Source organism: Cyrtonyx montezumae, unplaced genomic scaffold (assembly GCF_038088225.1).
Source record: "Cyrtonyx montezumae isolate F1298 unplaced genomic scaffold, pur_monq_1.0 scaffold_3, whole genome shotgun sequence".
Taxonomy (NCBI): Eukaryota; Metazoa; Chordata; class Aves; order Galliformes; family Odontophoridae; genus Cyrtonyx; species Cyrtonyx montezumae.
In genome coordinates, this window is record NW_027072034.1 from 88,765,882 (window position 1) to 88,784,402 (window position 18,521).

The 18,521-nt window shown below is 41.8% G+C and overlaps 1 protein-coding gene across 1 annotated transcript in view; it reads left to right on the forward strand.

The window, feature by feature from the left end:
• Positions 1–18,521, forward strand: part of ANO2 (anoctamin 2) — a 149,782-nt gene that overhangs the window by 127,042 nt on the left and 4,219 nt on the right. The window contains exons 19-22 of the mRNA XM_065742388.1: positions 3,941–4,089; positions 16,434–16,586; positions 16,689–16,741; positions 18,168–18,349. Of these exons, the coding sequence (XP_065598460.1) occupies positions 3,941–4,089; positions 16,434–16,586; positions 16,689–16,741; positions 18,168–18,349 (537 nt within the window). The remainder of the gene's footprint in view (positions 1–3,940; positions 4,090–16,433; positions 16,587–16,688; positions 16,742–18,167; positions 18,350–18,521) is intronic.

Sequence of the window (18,521 nt, forward strand, 5' to 3'; positions counted from 1 at the left end):
ACATCAAATGCTCAAGTATTTCAGTGCTGCAATGAAGGGAGGGGAACCCAGCTTGATGCAAGCTAATTTTCGTTTATTAAGCAACAACTCAAAGCTTATATACACAGAAAGGCAATGAGTGTTAAGATTTGATTGGGTGAAGGTTATGTTCCTTAAGGTTAATAGGTTAAAACATCTTCTCAATACAAGGCACTCTTAATCATCTGAATAAACAGTTCCCTATCACCTTCTGTTACAGTATCCTGTTTCTTTACATTCCTTGAATGTGGTTATCTTGATGTTGTCAGCTTATCTTTACACAGTCTGTATCCAAGGCTTGTGGTCAAACTCTTGTATAGCCAGCAGCTCTGTCTGGCTCGCATTCTTGCCACTACCCACAGTTTGAAGCCATCATTTGATGTGTTTCTTATGACTTAGTACCGACTGAAAAGCTGTGGAATTAAACTTCAGATAGCAGTCCTGCATTGCTCAGGGTCATTGGAATATGTACTTGCTTTTTCTTCTTATATTTATGAATAAACTGCCCCACAGATATGAATGATGTGACTTGCTGCTGCTCTAAACCTTTCCACAATTTCTTTTCCCATTTCTGCATTGAAGGATATCAAAGCAGTGAGATTATGTAACAGGGTTAGAATTACTGGGGCTGGAATGAATTAGTTCAACAGACATTACTATCCAATAGTTCACTCAGGTTTTTCACGTGTACTTTTCCTGTTTCTATAGAAGTTGACCAGAGAAGGCTGCAAGTCTGGAGAGCCTTAACCTAAAATACTTTTCTTCTGTTCTGAATTTCTGAACTTGCTGGGAGAAAACAAGCAAACAACAACAACAACATAAAAGGGAAAATGATAATAATAAATCTATTTTATTAATCTGTGTCCTTGACCTTGATGATACATTCTCCAGGTGAAATCTTGGCCCTATTGAAGCTAATTGCAAAATTCCCCTTGACTTCAATGAAACAACTTTTTCTGGCCTTTTATTCAACATTAGTTTCTATTGCTTGTTTCAGAAGCCTCTTAACTGTGCTGGATGAGAATGCCAAGAGATGGTGAAATCAATTTAAAGCTGTACATTATATCTGCCATGTTGTATGTTGCATTTCACCAAAAATAATTCTTAATTAATGGGATAAGTTGTTGCTTTTTTTTTTTTTAATTCAATAGTTAGTAAACACAGTTGAAGTTCCTGTACAATTTTCAGTGGTCAAGTGCCCACCTAATTCTTCCCCTTTTTTATCATCAGTCTTTAACCTGCTTCCTAGGGCTTTATCCTATGTCACCCCACCAGGCTCCCCCCAAAGAGGCTGAAGTCTACCCTTCAGAGTAGCAAGCTTGCTGAGCACTCTCTTTGACACTCTTGAACTTCACCATGTTATGATCACTGAAGCCAAGGTTGCTCTTGAGTGTTACATTACTCACCAGCCATTTCAGATTGCTCCAGTGTAACACCTTTTCTCATGGTTCCTGTACCACTTGGAAGAGGAAATTATTGTAAATGCAATTCAGGAACCTCTATGATTGCTAGTACCCTGCTATGTTGTCTTTCCAATAGATACCGGGGTAGTTGAAATCCCCCATGAGGACCATGTTTTGTGAACATGAAGCTGCTCCTATCCATTTATAGACAGCCTCATCCACTCGGTTTTCTTGATCAGATAGGCTGTAGCAGACTCCTACTACATCTCCTTCCCCTGCTTTTCCTTTAATCCTAATCCACAAACTCTATCAGATCCTCATCCATCCCCAGGTGGAGCTCCATGGACTCCAATGGTTGTTGATGTAGCGGACAACTCCCTCTCCTCTTCTCCTGTGCCTACTCTTTCCTAAAGAGTTTATACCTGTCTATTCCTACATTCCAGTTGTGAGAGCTATCCCACTACACCACAGTAATGCCAGTGACACCACAGCCCTGTAGGTATGTGCGCATCTGTAACACTCCTTGCCTGTCCCTCATGCTCTGTGTGTTAGCGTACAGGCATTTGAATTGCTCTCTCATTAAGGCTGATTTACCAATTTGAGTTCTTCTGTCCTGCACTTTAGGTGCTGTCTTCCTGGCCTGTGATACAACTCCAGGCCTAGAGCATCCATTACTGTCATCAGTTTCAAAGTAGGATGGGTTGAGTATATCCTCACTCAGCAACTCTAGTTTAAAGCCCTCCTGACTAAATTGGAAAGCTTGTTGCCAAAGATGCTTCTTCTCTGAAAGGTGAACCCCATCCTCACCCAGCGTTTAGATGAGGTGCTAAGGGATTTGATTTAGTAGTTCAGTGGGTAGAGATAGTGATAGGAGGATGATTGGACTAGATGATCTTGTAGGTCCTTTTCAACCTAATGAACCTATTCCTTTCACAGGTTCATGACAATCTACTCTGTGGCCAAATTCTACTGACCTTGCTGAATCTGCCTTACAACCTGGTTCTCTCTGTTAGTTTGAAGACTGTTTGGATAGTTAGGCAACTAACTAAACTAGCTGTGACGGGGGAAGGGGATAAAACAGGGCTCACCAGTAAAGAGCCCAGGGGGGCTGTGCTGGAGCAAGGGGTGAGGCAGATGTCTCAGCTGAAGTGCGTCTACACCAATGCACGCAGCATGGGCAATAAACAAGAAAAGCTTGAAGCCATTGTGAGGCAGGCTAACTATGACCTTGTGGCTATTACAGAAACATGGTGGGACCTCTCCCATGACTGGAGTACTGGGATTGATGGCTACAAGCTCTTCAGAAGGGATAGACAGGGAAGAAAGGGTGGTGGCATAGCTCTCTATATCAAAGAGTGTTTTGATGTTGAAGAGCTTGAGGTTGGAAATGATAAAGTAGAGTCTCTATGGATAAGGATCAGGGGGATGGTCTTTAGGAGTGACATCGTGGTGGGAGGGGTCTGTTATAGACCGCCTAGTCAGGATGAAGAGATAGATAAGGTGTTCTATAAGCAACTAGTAGATGTTGCGTGATGAGGCAGCATCCCTAGTGCTGTTCAAGAAGCGTTTAGATGAGGTGCTAAGGGATTTGATTTAGTAGCTTAGTGGGTAGGGATGGTGATAGGAGGATGGTTGGACTAGATGATCTTGTAGGTCCTTTCCAACCTAATGTATCAATGAATCTATGAAAAGTGCTTTCTCTTTAAGATTCCACAAGCAGTATATATGTGAATGGATAGATAGATAGATAGATATTTCTTGATTTAAACACACGTGCGTGAGATAAGCGATCACTGGAACCCAAGGGTCTTTAAGTGTTCCCTGTTCTTTACACAGCTGACTTGAGTCATTGATGTTTAATTTTAGAGTCCTACATTGCCTCACACCCATCAGTATGTTAGATACACTTATTTTTTGGTGATGCAGATTTATCATCAGAGAATCTTTTGGTGTTGGCAGTGGGAAGTCTTTATGTTTAAATTTCATAAGTCTACCAGGTTTATGAATGCGTATATTCTTGTACCCTCTTTAATTGGCTATATATATACATATATGTATACAGTGTGTGTATATATATATATATATATATATACAGACATTTCGATCATGCTATATATGAAGTATGAAGATATCACATTACCTTCCAGGACTTTGCTAATTTTTCCTTCTTGAAGGAGATTTGTACTACTACTATTATTTAAGCCCAAGGTGCTTAAGCTTCAGAATTATGCTTCATCAATATGTATCTAGAGACAAGTAATTACTATGAAGTACCAGGTTCATCTTTATCATAGCATGTTATGGTGTTGCAACTTTCTTCTGATACAGCAACACAGCAACTGCTTCATTCAGCAGCCTGTTAGCTGGCAATAAGCAGAAGAGAAGCTCCAAACTAAGCCTTTTTGACTCCAAAGCAACTTGATATTCATTTTGTGTTCTAGTACAGAGATTTAGGCCAGATCCTATTGGGAGAAAAAATAAAAAATGAAAAAGACTTGGTTTAACTTTTTGTTCCTCAGGAAATTAAAGAAGCTTTTCAGGAAGATGAAGGATGAAAGAACTGAACCGATAGAAATGGACATCAACCAACCAAAGGACCCTCAGCAGTGGGATCTTGACTACAGCTTGGAACCGTTCACTGGACTGACTCCAGAATACATGGAAATGAGTAAGATTTCCAAATTCCCTTTCTGCAATAGTTTTTTCATGGGACTAATGAACATATATTGTATGAATGCCATAACTTGGCATGATAAAAGGAAGAAAACCCAAATGGTTTTTTAGCTTTTCATTGAAGACAGCAGGGGTATGAGACTACTGAATTACCAACATAGGAGCAATTATAAGTCCTAGTATCTGTTACTACTTATGTTGTGAGAGAGTCTGGTGTTCCCAGCTAGAAGTCCTGTTGCAGAATGGCTGTGGTTGGAAGGGACCTGCCCAGATCATATAACCTAGCTCCTGTTGACAGCTTGGTCAGCCACAGGAGGTTGCCCAAGGCCTTGTCCAGCTTGCTTTAGGATGTTTCCAGGAATGTATATTGTACAAGTTATCTGGGCAACCTGCTCCAGTGTTTGACCACCCTTATACTTGACATGGTTCATGCTCAGTTTGGACTAGTTCTGTGACTAATGGGGGAGAGGGAAAAAGAGGAAGGGATAATGGGGATAGGCCTAAAAACAAAACAGCAGCAACAAGCTAAGGGAGAAAACTATTTTACTAAATAAGAGAGTAGAATGGGAGTTACCAAGATAATAGAAATTGAAGCTAATAAATCAATTAAGTGAGAGATAGAGAAAACTCAGGTCTTACTCTAATGCTGAAGATGAGATGGCAAGGGAGTACCCACCACAGAGACAAGCAGAAAAAGTGGATAACAGAATTATGATTCTTAGTAAGTTTTATCTTTCCTCTGAATAGAAACAGAACAATGAAGTCTTCTGGGAGCTGTAGTTCTTTTGAGACAGTTAAGCAGAACTGTCAACAATCCACAGAACTACAGTCCCAGTGTACAACATGATCACACAAGAAAGGTAATGGTCACAATACAGTAATAAAGAAGGGAATCATATACTGAGGACCAGCACGCACCAAACACTCCAAAGGAAGTAGTCAGCTGCCAGCCCTTAAATGAGGTTAAGGAAGGGTGAACCCTGTCTCCACCCATTCTGGTCACACAGGTGAATTGCTCCCACCTGTGCTCCCAGGCTGGCTACACCTCTTCACCAGGTGCTCAATCATTGATTCAGGCTGTGACCTAGCTGTTCCCATACAGTTGCTCTGAGTGATGTCACATGTGGTCATCTTTCAAGCCATTTTATAATAGGATAAATTCTACTTAATTCAATAGAATTGTACTTGGTAAGGCAGAGGACCACCATATGTAGTTGTTGTATTTTACAATTACTTAAGTTGATGGAAATTGTGGCAGAGATTAGTACTTTTTCAAGGTTTGAGTGGTAGTTTGCAGTTTATTCTTGCATATTCGAGGGAATAAGTATGTTGGTGGAAAATCAGATATAACTGGCAACAATTCTTTCTTGAAGTGGCAAGATGTAACTGTTTACTTATTGGGTAATACAGTCAGGGGATAGCAATTTATGATTTATACTTGTTAGGATCTGGAGCTGGATCTGCTACTTCACAAAAATGCCTCGGTTAAGATTAATGTCTATCAGAGAGGAGCTATATGCATTCTTTATTACTTGCAAATGTGGATTGCTGGCATTTTGCTGATTTGGTCCATTGTTTGCATATCAATAAAAGACCCTTTGATCTGAGACTAGTGTGGCCATTTAACATAATTTGAGATGCAGCATTGGAGTGTTTTCTGCTGTCTCACAGAACACTTGAGGATAGACTTGTGAAAAAGAATTGAACAATTCAGTTTTGCAGCCCTGGGAAGCAATCCAACTTCAGCTGTCCTCAAGGAAATGAATCTGATAGGCAGCAGCAGACAGAGATACTGCAGAGTAAGAAGACATACTCTTCACACTGGATGCAAAACAAATGTATAATATACCCACAGCCATGTACCTGCCTCAGAAGTAGACCCTGTAGAGGCAGTGGAAGAGAAAGTGGGAATGATGTGAGTAGGGAATGAGAGAAATACTCTAGACAAACCTAAGCCAGGTATCTAAGCTCAGGTTTCTGTTGAAGTGTGATGAGAGGTTGGGCTGCTAGATGGGTGCTGGCTGGCAAGCAGTTGTAATGTTGGCAGGGTGTCAGTTGATTCACAGAATCATAGGGTTTGGAAGGGAGCTCAAGAAATCATCATGTTCAACCCCCCTGCCAAAGCAGGTTCCCTACACCAGGTCACACAGGTAGGCATCCAGGCGTGTCTTGAATATCTCCAGAGAAGGAGACTCCACAACCCCCTTGAGCAGCCTGTGCCAGTGCTCCATCACCCTCACTGTAAAGAAGTTCTTGTGCACATTCATGAGGAACCTCCTATGCTGCAGTTTCTGACTGTTTCCCCTTGTCCTGTCTCCACACATTGCTGAAAAGAGTCTGGCCTCACCACTTTGTCCCCCACACCTCAGATATTTATAAACCTGTATCAGGTCCCCTCTCAGTCTTCTTTTCTCAAGGCTAAAGAGATCCAGTTCACTTAGCCGTTCTTCATAGGGGAGATCCTCCAGGCCCTTCACCATCTTTGTGGCCCTGCACTGGCTCCCCCTCCAAGAGATCCCTGTCTTTTTTATACTGGGGAGCCCAGGACTGGACACAGTATTCCACATGAGGCTTTATCAGGGCAGAGTAGAGGGGGAGGCCCAGGTCCCTTTCTGCAGAGCTCCTCTCCAGCAGGTCATCTCCCAGCCTCTATGGTGCATGCAATGATTCCTCCCTACATGCAAGATTCTACACTTGCTTTTGTTAAACCTCATCTGGTTTCTTACTGCCCAGCTCTCCAGCCTGTCCAGGTCTCGCTGAATGGCAACACAGCCTTCAGGTCTGTCAGCCAATCCTCCCAACTTCGTATCATCAGCAAACTTGCTGAGGGTGGCCACTATCCCCTCGTCAAGGTCATTGATGAAGATGTTGAACAAGACCAGACCCAGCATGGACCCCTGGGGGACACTGCTGGTTACAGGTCTCCAACCAGACTCTGCACTGCTAATGACAACCCTCTGCGCTCTGCCAGTCAGCCAGTTCTCAGCTCACTTCACTGTCCACTCGTCTATCCCACACTTCCTTAGCTTTGTTATAAGGATGTCATGGGAGACAGTATCAAATGCCTTGCTGAAATCAAGGTAGACTACATCCACCGCCCTCCTCCCATCTACCTGGCCAGTGACAACATCATAGAAGGCCACCAGGTTGGTTGAGCATGACCTCCCCTTGGTGAACCCATGCTGGCTACTCCTGATAACCTCCTTTTCTTCCAATTGTCTGGAGATGGCATCCAGCACAAGCTGTTCCATCACCTTTCCAGGGACAGAGGTGAGGCTGACTGGCCTGTAATTACCCGAATCTTCCTTCTTGCCCTTTTTGAAGACTGGAGTGACATTGGCTATCATCCAGTCTTCAGGCACATCCCCCATTCTCCAAGACCTCTCAAAGATGGCAGAGAGCGGTTCAGCTCTCACCTCTGCCAGTTCCCTCAGCACCTGTGGATGCATCCCATCAGGTCCCATGGATTTATGAATGTCAGCGTTGCTTAGGGGCTCATGGACCACCTCTTCCCTGACTAAAGGAAGGTCTCCCATTCCCCAGACCCTCTCACTAACCTCCAGGGCCTGGGATTCCCGAGGGAGAGCTTTTTCACTGAAGACAGAAGCAAATAAGGTGTTCAGTATCTCCATCTCCTCAGCATCCCCCGTTACCAGAACACCCCCCTCACTTAGTAGGGGGCACAAATTCTCCCTAGTCTTCCTTCTACTGTTAACATATTTTACCTTTTTTATTATCCTTTATCAATTTTGCCAGATTCAATTCCAGGTGTGCTTTAGCCTTCCTCGTTGCATCCCTGCAGGCCCTGACAACATTTCTATATTCTTTCCAAAGTGGTCAGACACTTTTTCAACATTTCACAGACTTTCTTCTTCCCTTAGATTAGTAACAAGTAATTGTATTGTGGAGATAGATATATAGTTATTGTCACATTTTTGTTTCCATTTTCCTTTTGGGTCTTAGTAGAGAGTTTATCTCAACCCATGAGTTCTATTTGGTTTCCAATTCTCTTTTTCATTCCACTTTGGAGGAAGTGAGCAAATAGCTATTTGGTGCTTAGCTGCCTGCCAGTTAAACAACAACTCTCCTTAGGATCTATATGTATGTTCCAACTCTTATTCCTTATTCCTCTCTGCCCATGACCATATTTTATTGATTTTTTTTTTCTAGAACTTAATTATTCTATGCATTATTTCAGCCCAAGATTATTTTTCTTACTGCAAACTTTGAGAAACCTCTTTTGCGATTTTTGAATTAAACAATGCTAAAAATATATAGATGTTATCACTTGTATATATTTTCATGTGTTATTATGCTCAGACGTAGCTCAGAAATGTCTGCACTAACTTCCAAAATTCCTTGATTTGCAAGTCCTCTCTAAGGACAACGACCTTTGGTTAACATAAATGATGAAACACAATAAATAGAACTGTTTATAAATATTTAATTCCTTGTCCTTGCACATCTGCTCTATTTGATATTCATTCTAGGGGCTGCATTGTGTAATTTGTTGCACCATGAATAGATAATTACAGTGAAAGCTCCTGACAGGGTAAGGAGGAGACAGACATCTCCATAGAGTTGGGGAGCAAACTGGGGTATAAGTTCCCTCTTGGGACTGGAGACAGTTGGATAACTGAGGTGTGGATGACTGACATAGAAGCAGGGTAGAGACTTGATTGCTACAAACCAGTTTCTTGCTTGCCAGAAAGTTACATACTGGTGACCTCTCCTAGTTGTAGTTGGGGATTCCCACAGGTAGTGGTGTGGGTGAACATCTTTCCACTCTTCGTTAACTGTGGCAATTTTCTACAGCATCTGCAACGGTGCTGCAGTCTCAATGTGAGATGCCTGTATAGGAGATCGCCATTGATTCACTGATGATATCGCTTAGAAGCAAATGCCTGTCTTGTTGGATTAACTTGTTACATCAGGATGTTCTGAATCACTTGCTACTAAACCTGCCCTTCATGCCTAGATGGTAAACAACGTTGAGTGCCTCATTCAAGGCTAATTTCAGAGATGCCCTGCAAATGAATGGATTATTTATGAATATAAGCATTTGTTCACAAAATAACTACTTTATTGAGTGAAAAGAATGGCTCATGGTGCCTTGTGTACCACAGAAAGCTATGTGTTGTCCATGGAATTTGAGGCAAATGTGTAGCAATGAAACCCAAGCTGCACCTCCCTGGCTCACTTGCTACCCAGCAACCGTATCATTCCACTCAGCTGTCAGTTCACTGCCAAGTGACTCAGACCACCCACACTGCCACAGAAGCGCTGCCCTGAGCTGGTTATCTGAGTTTACTCTGAAGTGAATTTACCTATTTTTCTAAATTATACTTGAGCAGGGAAGAGAAAAAAGACAATGAATTAGGACAAAGGACTTTACTTTCTGACTTGTTTATAAAGACAATGACTGGGACGTTAGTGATACGTTATTGTAGAAGAGATTTATTGTTAAAGAGAGGAAGAAGAAAATTACCTGCTGTTTCAGAACTTAATTCTGAAGACTTTACAAGATTGTACTGAGAGAAACTCTCACTTATATCAGTGGTAGTCTGATCAATCATGAATGAAAAATTAGAGACTCTAAACTGGGCTTACTGTAGCCTTTCAGTTCTCCCACTCAATAGGCTGCACCACTCTAATCACCAGCCTTTTCATAGCATCATAAAATGTCTTGGGTTGGAAGACACCTCAAAGATCATCTGGCTCCAACCCTTTTGCTGTGGGCAGGGTTTCAAACCACTAGATCAGACTGTCCAGGAAACCATCAAGCCTGGTCTTGAATGCCTCAAGGGGTGTGGCATCCACAGCTTCTCTGGGCAGCCTGTTCCACTGCCTCACTACCTTCCAAGTGAATGATTTCTTCCTAATATCTAACCTAAATGTTCTTACTTTCAGTTTAAATTCATTCCTCCTCCTCATATCACTATGTACCTGTGTTAGTCCCCTCCTGCTTCTAAACTCCTTTCAAGTACTGGAAGATCACAATGATGCCTTCCAGGAGCCTTCTCTTCAAGCTAAATATCATGGTTTTATGATTTTTGATATTGGTATTCCACATCATGTAGTGCATTTAGAGTTAAAGAGTGAATGCTCCAGCTCCTTTGATCATCAATAGTTGCAGGTATACCAATCTCAGAAGAGAAGAAGAAATACATTCCCCAGAGGACTTTGCAATGCTTTGCATTTTTACGTGTTTATGCTCAGAGGGAAAGATAAAAACTGTCTGCGGTCACAGGACTCGCTCTCTGTATGGTCTGTAGGGGTGACATCGTGGTGGGGGTCTCTTATAGACCACCCAGTCAGGATGAAGAGATAGATGAGGTGTTCTATAAGCAACTAGTAGATGTTGCAGGATGGCCAGCACTTGTTCTCATGGGGGACTTCAACTTCCCTGATATATGCTGGAAATACAATACTGCACAGAGGAAGAAGTCCATGAGATTTCGAGAGTGTGTGGAAGATAGCTTCCTGACACAGCTGGTGCAAGAACCTACCAGGGGAGGTGCCCTGCTAGACCTGCTCTTCACTAACAAGAGAAGGACTAGTAGGAGATGTGAAGGTTGGGGATTGTCTTGGCCAGAGTGACCATGAAATGGTGGAGTTTGCTATTCCTGGTGATGTCAAGAGGGTGACTAGCAAAACTGCTATCTTGGACTTCCAGAGGGCAGACTTTGACCTGTTCAGGACACTTGTTGCAAGGGTCCCTTGGGACCCGCTCCTCAGGGGTAAAGGGGTCCAGGAAGTCTGGATGCTCCTCAAGATGGAAATCTTAAAGGCACAGGAGAAGGCTGTCCCTGAGTCCCGCAAGTTGAGCCGGAGGGGAAGAAGACCAGTGTGAATGAAACTTCTGTTGAGACTCCAGGAGAAAAAGAGAGTCTATGTCCTCTGGAAGATGGGACAGGCTACTTGGAGAGACTACAGAGAACTTGCCAAGATTTGCAGGCAGGAAGTTAGAAATGCTAAAGCCCAGCTTGAACTTAGACTGGCTTCTGCTGTAAAGGAGAACAGAAAATCCTTTCACAAATATATTAACAGCAAGAGAAAAACTAAGGAGAATTTCTCTCCTTTACTTGATGCGGCAAGGAATGTAACCACAGAGGATAAGGAAAAGGCTGAGGTTCTCAATGCCTTCTTCACATCTGTCTTTAATAGACAGAGCAGTTGTCCACAGGGTACTTGCCCTGACCTGGAAGTCCGAGACGGAATGCATAATACACCCCCTGTGATCCAAGCAGAGACGGTCAGAGACCTGCTCCTCCATCTGAACTGCCACATGTACATGGGACCAGATGGGATCCACCCAAGGGTGCTGAGGGAGCTGGCAGAGGTGATTGCCAAGCCGCTTTCTACCATCTATCAGCATTCCTGGTTATCTGGAGAGGTCCCACAAGATTGGAGGCTTGCCGATGTGACTCCCATCTACAAGAAAGTCTGTAAGGAAGATCCGGGGAACTACAGGCTTGTCAGCCTGACCTCGGTATCAGGGAAAGTTATGGAGCAGATGATCTTGAGGGAGATCACACGACACGTGCATGGCAATCAGGGGATCAGACCCTGCCAGCACGGGTTCACAAAGGGCAGGTCGTGCTTGTCCAACCTCATCTCCTTCTATGACTGGGTGACCAGACTGGTAGATGAGGGAAAGGCTGTTGATGTAGTCTACCTGGACTTCAGCAAGGCCTTTGACACGGTCTCCCACAGTATTCTCCTGGGGAAACTGGAAGCCTGTGGTGTGGACAGGTTCACTCGTCTCTCAGTGGAGAACTGGCTAGAGGGCCGTGCCCTGCAGGTAGTGGTTAATGGAGTTAAGTCCAGCTGGCGTCCGGTTACGAGTGGTATCCCCCAAGGGTAGGTACTGGGGCCCATCATGTTTAAAATCTTTATTGATGACCTAGGCGAGGGGATTGAGTGTACCCTCAGTAAGTTTGCAGATGACACCAAGTTGGGAGGATGTGTCAATCTGCCGGAGGGTAGGGAGGCCCTTCAGAGGGATCTGGATAGGCTGAATAGCTGGGCTGAGCTCAATGGGATGAGGTTCAATAAGACCAAGTGCTGGGTCCTGCACTTTGGCCACAATAACCCCATGCAATGCTATAGGCTTGGGGCAGAATGGCTTGAAGACTGTATAGAGGAAAAGGACCTGGGGGTGTTGGTTGATGCTTAGCTTAACGTGAGCCGGCAGTGTGCCCAAGTGGCCAAGAGAGTCAACAGCATCCTGGCCTGTATTAGAAATAGTGTAGCTAGCAGGAGCAGGGAGGTGATCTTCCCCCTGTACTTAGCTCTGGTGCGGCCGCACCTCGAGTACTGTGTTTAGTTTTGGGCCCCTCACTACAAGAAAGACATTGAGGCCCTGGAGCGTGTTCAGAAAAGGGCAACAAAACTGGTGAGGGGTCTGGAGCACAAGTCTTATGAGGAGCAGCTGAGGGAGCTGGGATTGTTTAGTCTGGAGAAAAGGAGGCTCAGAGGAGACCTTATTGCACTCTACCACTTCCTGAAGGGAGGTTGTGGTGAGGAGGGGGTGGGCCTCTTCTCCCTGATAAATAATGACAGGACGAGAGGGAATGGCCAGAAGTTGCGCCGGGAAAGATTTAGATTAGACCTGAGGAAACATTTTTTCTCTCAGTGGTCAGGCACTGGAATGGCCTGCCTAGGGAGGTGGTTGAGGCACCATCCCTAGCGCTGTTCAAGAAGCGTTTAGATGAGGTGCTAAGGGATTTGATTTAGTAGCTTATTGGGTAGGGGTGGTGATAGGAGGATGGTTGGACTAGATGATCTTGTAGGTCCTTTCCAACCTAATGTATCTATGAATCTATGAATCTATGGAATAATCCCACCATATTTCTGTGATGGCAGCTAAGTCATGGATTTCCTTCCACACAATGGCTTCCTCTTGTTTGTTGCCCTTCAGCTGGGCTATTGGTATCCCTCCCGACACTGGAATTTTGCTCATAGGCTTATCCCTAACAAGACTGATTTTAACCCCTTCCTCCTTCAGATGCAGCTTAAAACCCTGACAATGAGCCATGCCAAATCCTGGCTAGAATCTTTTTCTCTCCTTTCACTCAGATGGACCCCATTTGTCACCAGCAGATCCAGTGACTAATATACCACCCTATGATCAAAAGAAAGAAAGTGGCACCAGCCTTTTAACCATGTTCATCAGGTAGGTTTTCCTGCTCCTCTTAGTATTTTTCCCTGCTTCCAAAGAGACAGAGTAAAATGCCATGTGAGCATCCATAAACTAACCACCTGAATACCTCTTGGTAGCCTTCAGGATTTTCCACTTGACTTCATTGCTTCCTACCTGGAATACAAGAAGTGGGTAATAATTAGATGCCTGTACTAGACTAGGGATCTTCCTTATGATGTCCCATACCTAGGCACAAGGGAGGAAGCAACTTTCTCTGTGAGTAGGGTCCAGTTGCATAGCAGGCCCTCAGTTCCCCTCAGAAGGGAGTCATCTATGACAATCACCCTTCTTTTGTTCTTGTCACAGACTGTTATTTGGTGTGGGGTTGACTGCTTCAAGCTAGACAGCGCTTTGGATAGATTTTCTTCAGTATCCTCACTCACTTGTCCCTAGAGTTCAAAGTCTTCATACCTGTTATGGAAGGGAACCTGAGAAAGTGAGTTAGGCCCAAACGGGGATCACCTACCACCCCAAGCAAGAACCTGCTTCCATTCCACCTACTCTCTTCTGCCTGGTGGCAAGAGGGTAGGGGATCCACCACTACTTGCAAATTGTACCTTTCTTGGAGGGATATTATGGAGTGGCTCCAACAGACTATCTCACTTTCACACTCCCCGATGCTTCTCAGTCATTCTATATCCTCGTTTAGTTATCTTGCCAGGATGAGCAGATCATCCACCTGTTTATATTGTATGCAAATGATATACCTGCTACCTCCCAATAACTGCGTCAGCCTCAACCACTCCCTGCAGCCAAAGACCTGGATGGCTGCATTTTTTCATGGGTGCTCAGTCTGGGTTGCTACAACCTTCTTGGCAATGGCTTTTGTCTACTTCCTCCAAGGAGGTGATGAGAAATAAATGTGCTAGCTGCTTCACCGGGGAGGAAGACTATGCACTCCCTGCATTAGCTGCAGCTCAAACTGCTGCACCACACCCTACTGACACATCATGTACTGTTTGCATGTCCCCTTCACAGTGCTCCCAGTCACTGCACTCCTTAGAGTTGCCTTTGTATGCATGGGGCTATGGCTGCCATCACTCATCACATCTATCTCTGCCTATACAGAATCAGAGCCGCCTCTTGTCAGGAATTCTTTTCCCACCTGAGGAGGACTGGATCTCCCTTGTTCACCCTGTGCTTCTGTTCACATTGTTTTGCCACAGTTTCATCACAGTTTTGCCTTTCTGCATAGGGTCCCATGGTATGAGCTGCTATTCTGAAGCCAATTCACTGAAGTTCTTCCATGTTAGGATATATTCTATCTCAAAGCAAAGCAATGAGAATCAAAATCACCTATATAAGACAAAGATAATACTTTACTATGCAAATATATTGTCACTTGCAAGATAAACATAGGAAAGCAAATTAGAAGACTTGCATTCTGCACACACAAAAAGAAAGTGTACAAGAAAAAAGCTTTTAGTATCAGTTTATCTTAGGCTGTTACTACAGTGCCTAAGAGAAGGATTTTAATGTAAACTCTTAAGCTAAGACATGATTTTTACAGAAAGTGCAACAGAATTCTCCTACAATGGAAAGAGAACCTACACAGGGATTCGATGAAAAAAATGTCACAGTGAATAGTGCCTTGTACACATGAACCCCTATTTCATACCACTATTTATTCAATTCTGAGGTGTAAATTACTGTTAGATTTATTAATTTAATTTTATTCAGATTATTTTGTATTTCTGCAGCATATATTTAGTCCCTTTCCTCTTCTACTCTTCATTAGTTTTCTGGCGTAATAAAAACCTCTCTCGCTTCCCTGAAGTATTGCATTAAAATAATGTATAATTTTTATGACAGAATGATCCAGTCTCATAAGTAACATTCCCTGTTGATGCCTCCTGTTTTTCATGAAAGAAGAGTCTTTTAGGCAGCTTGATGATTTTTTCAGTGTCTTAGAGCTAACGAGTGATTGCTCTTTCCAGGTTCTAATTATGGATAAATAAATAAATTCCCTCAGATGGGTTTAATTTTATGTGCCCAAATGTGCCATTGAAAGACAAGTAAATTAATTATACCCTGCCCACCCAAAAACTGAAGCAGCTTTGTTGAAAGGAACTTGTTTTTTACCACATTATTCTAAAAATCTCTAGAGAACTTAAAGGTTGCAGAAAAATACTGTTTTGTCAGCATTGTGCTTTACAGGGTGATGTTGATTCCTCAGCTACTCAGAAGACAGTTTGCATAGAAACAAGTCACCCTATGTCATAGAAAACAGGCTTAATTCACTCAGAAAAATGTAGTCTTTTTGTTTATACAGTTATACAGTTGTTGCTGAGCTGAAACCTGTGTTACTGCTGGTCTAGCAATGGAAATAATGCGTCATCCACTTCAAAGTTAGAGGGGTTTTGTTTGTTTACTTATTTGCTTATTTTCAACCTGTGGAAGAAGCCAGGCTTATTAGTTGCATATCTGTTCTGGTAAGCATAGAGAACTCAGGATTGCTTTGCTTGTTGCAATACTACTCGTTCTTTAAGACTAGTGCTTGCATTCTTCCCAGATACTTTACCCAAATTGCAAACCTAGAAAAAAAAATACTGCAATAGAATTCTCTTTTGCTAAGACTTCAGAGGATATCAACATAATTAGGGAGTAAAATGCTGTATGGCACCACAGTCTCATCCATCCACAAAAATATTTATTGTTTTTCCACTCATGTCATGTTGCCACCAAATTTTCCAAAGGAAGCTGTGAAGAAATAAGGACACTAGATTTCCTTCTCTAATGTATCATTCCTCAATGATCTTCTTTAAAGTATCATTTTCCAACAGGCAAAAAGCAGGGAAGAACAGTAGCATCACATACATAAATATAATCAGCTGAATAATTTATTTAATCAGAAAAGCAGAATACACTGTAAACTCCTTGATCATTATTAAATTTATTATTTTCTTTGTCTTTTGTTGATGTAATACCAGAGGATTATTAGAACTATTCATAAAACAGTGACAAACCTTCATTCCTTTCTTAGCCTTGCTTCTAATACATATTGCTGTATTCAAGCTGCAAAGCGGAGTGTTACAGGTTTTGTCACCCACAAAGCTCACCAACAATTTACTGTCAGCTGTGTTTACTAGTTCTTTTCAAAATATATTCAAGGTCAATATGCATTTCTCTTCTAGTTATCCAGTTTGGCTTTGTTACACTCTTCGTTGCCTCCTTTCCTCTGGCACCACTTTTTGCTCTTCTGAACAATATCATAGAAGTCCGGCTTGATGCAAAAAAGTTTGTTACTGAACTAAGGAGGCCAGACACAGTAAGAGCAAAAGATATAGGTAAGTAATGGAAAATCATTAAAATGATGAGAACATCAAGTATCAACGGGAAAAAAAAAAAGATTATTAAATCCCTTAATAAGTTCTGTTTTTCAATTGCAGGAATTTGGTATAACATTTTGAGTGGTATTGGAAAGCTTTCAGTTATCATTAATGTAAGTATATGATCTAAGGAGCTTACATTGTCCCTCTAGCATCACATAAAAGTGATTATTAAATGCTATAAAATATACTAAAATCTAAGTTATCCAATTAAGATAGTCTGATTTGTACAAATATGAAGAAGTAAGTATCATTTTTTCCCACAGAATGAGTTTTTCTGGAAGAGTAGGGTTTTTTTTTAGTTGGTTTGCACACTTCCAATGCTACAAAACCTAAGTGAGAAAAGATTTTATTTAATCAAACAAGACTGATTATATGTACAGAATACTTATACATCTGGTAAACACATTTATTATACTTATTGTTCTACATGTATTCCTTAAGAAAAAAGTTATTATGTATGCTTTAAGATTAAAAAAAAAAACTAATGTAAAGTAGTTCAGTTGTAATAGTATGACATTTTGACCCATAGATTTTGAAGCACTTTAGAAACATAGCTGATTGTCACTATGTAGTTTATTTAATAAAACAGCTTCCAACATGGCAGCATTCTGTAGCAATTTGTAAGCTATCATTACAGCTTGAGCAACTAAATGCTTCCAAAGAAGTGGAGTTGTTTGACTTGAGTTGGAGATTGTTCACCTAGAGGTTTGGTAGCTTGCAGGATATCTGTACAGCCTTGCTGTACAGATACAACTCATGAAGTTGCTGTTCCATAGGATGCTGGCATAGGTTTTAGGTTTTCAAGAACTGATCTGTACTGGATGAGCGAAGTTTTGCAGCTTCTTGTTTTTATCTGAATATGCTTTGCAAGTTTATGATACTTGACTATTTACTGTCTCAAACAAATTCTAAACATTTTTAATTATGAAATATAATTAAAATATCAGTTAGTTACTTCTTAATGACAGAAATGTAAATATATCCATTCTGAATATGAAAAAATATTGAATGCCTAAATCTGCTTCTTAACTGCATCTATACAATATCGATGTGGAACCATTTAGCAATATGTAGCTCTGAAAAAATCTGATGAACTCTCATTGATTCAATCTAGATACTCATTTGTCTGATTCACTCAGTTGTACTAGTTTTATTCCAGCATGAGATCCACTGATGTCAAATTTTTAAGTCCTGCTGCAGAATAGAGAGTAGAGGATGACTACTTTATGCTCAGAAGGTTTAACAGAGATGACACTGTCTAACAATACCAAACTTTTTGCTACTCTATGATCTAACATATATACCACCTCCCTAACTCAAGCCTTCTAGAGACACAAAGAAAAAACACTGCGAATTTTTACAGACACCCATCCTGTATCAGATCAATTTTACTTGTACTTCATCACTCTTCCAAACTTATTTCAATGTGAAAATTATCACCTAAATTAATCTGAGATACATTAGACATAGATTCACCGTGTTGTCTTCTGTTTTTGTTTTGTTTTTTTCTCCCATCTATTTTTGTGTGTGTGTCAGGCTTTTGTAATCGCTGTCACATCTGATTTCATTCCACGCCTTATGTACCAATATGCATATAGTCAAAATGGAAGCATGCATGGCTTCATCAATCACACGCTTTCATACTTCAATATCAGTCATCTCAAGGCTGGAACACAACCAGAAAACTCCCTATTCGCACAGGATGTTTTATTCTGCAGGTAAAGTGCTTTTGATGACAATTTGCTATTTCTTTGAGTCTTCTGACAGACAGAAGTTTCTCCAAGTGGAAACAGATAATATTTGTGTCTTTAAAATGGTGGTTTTAAGAGTACTGCTGTTAGATTATTCTCACAATGTTAGAAGGTCCTTAGAATGGGTTTTCCCACACAT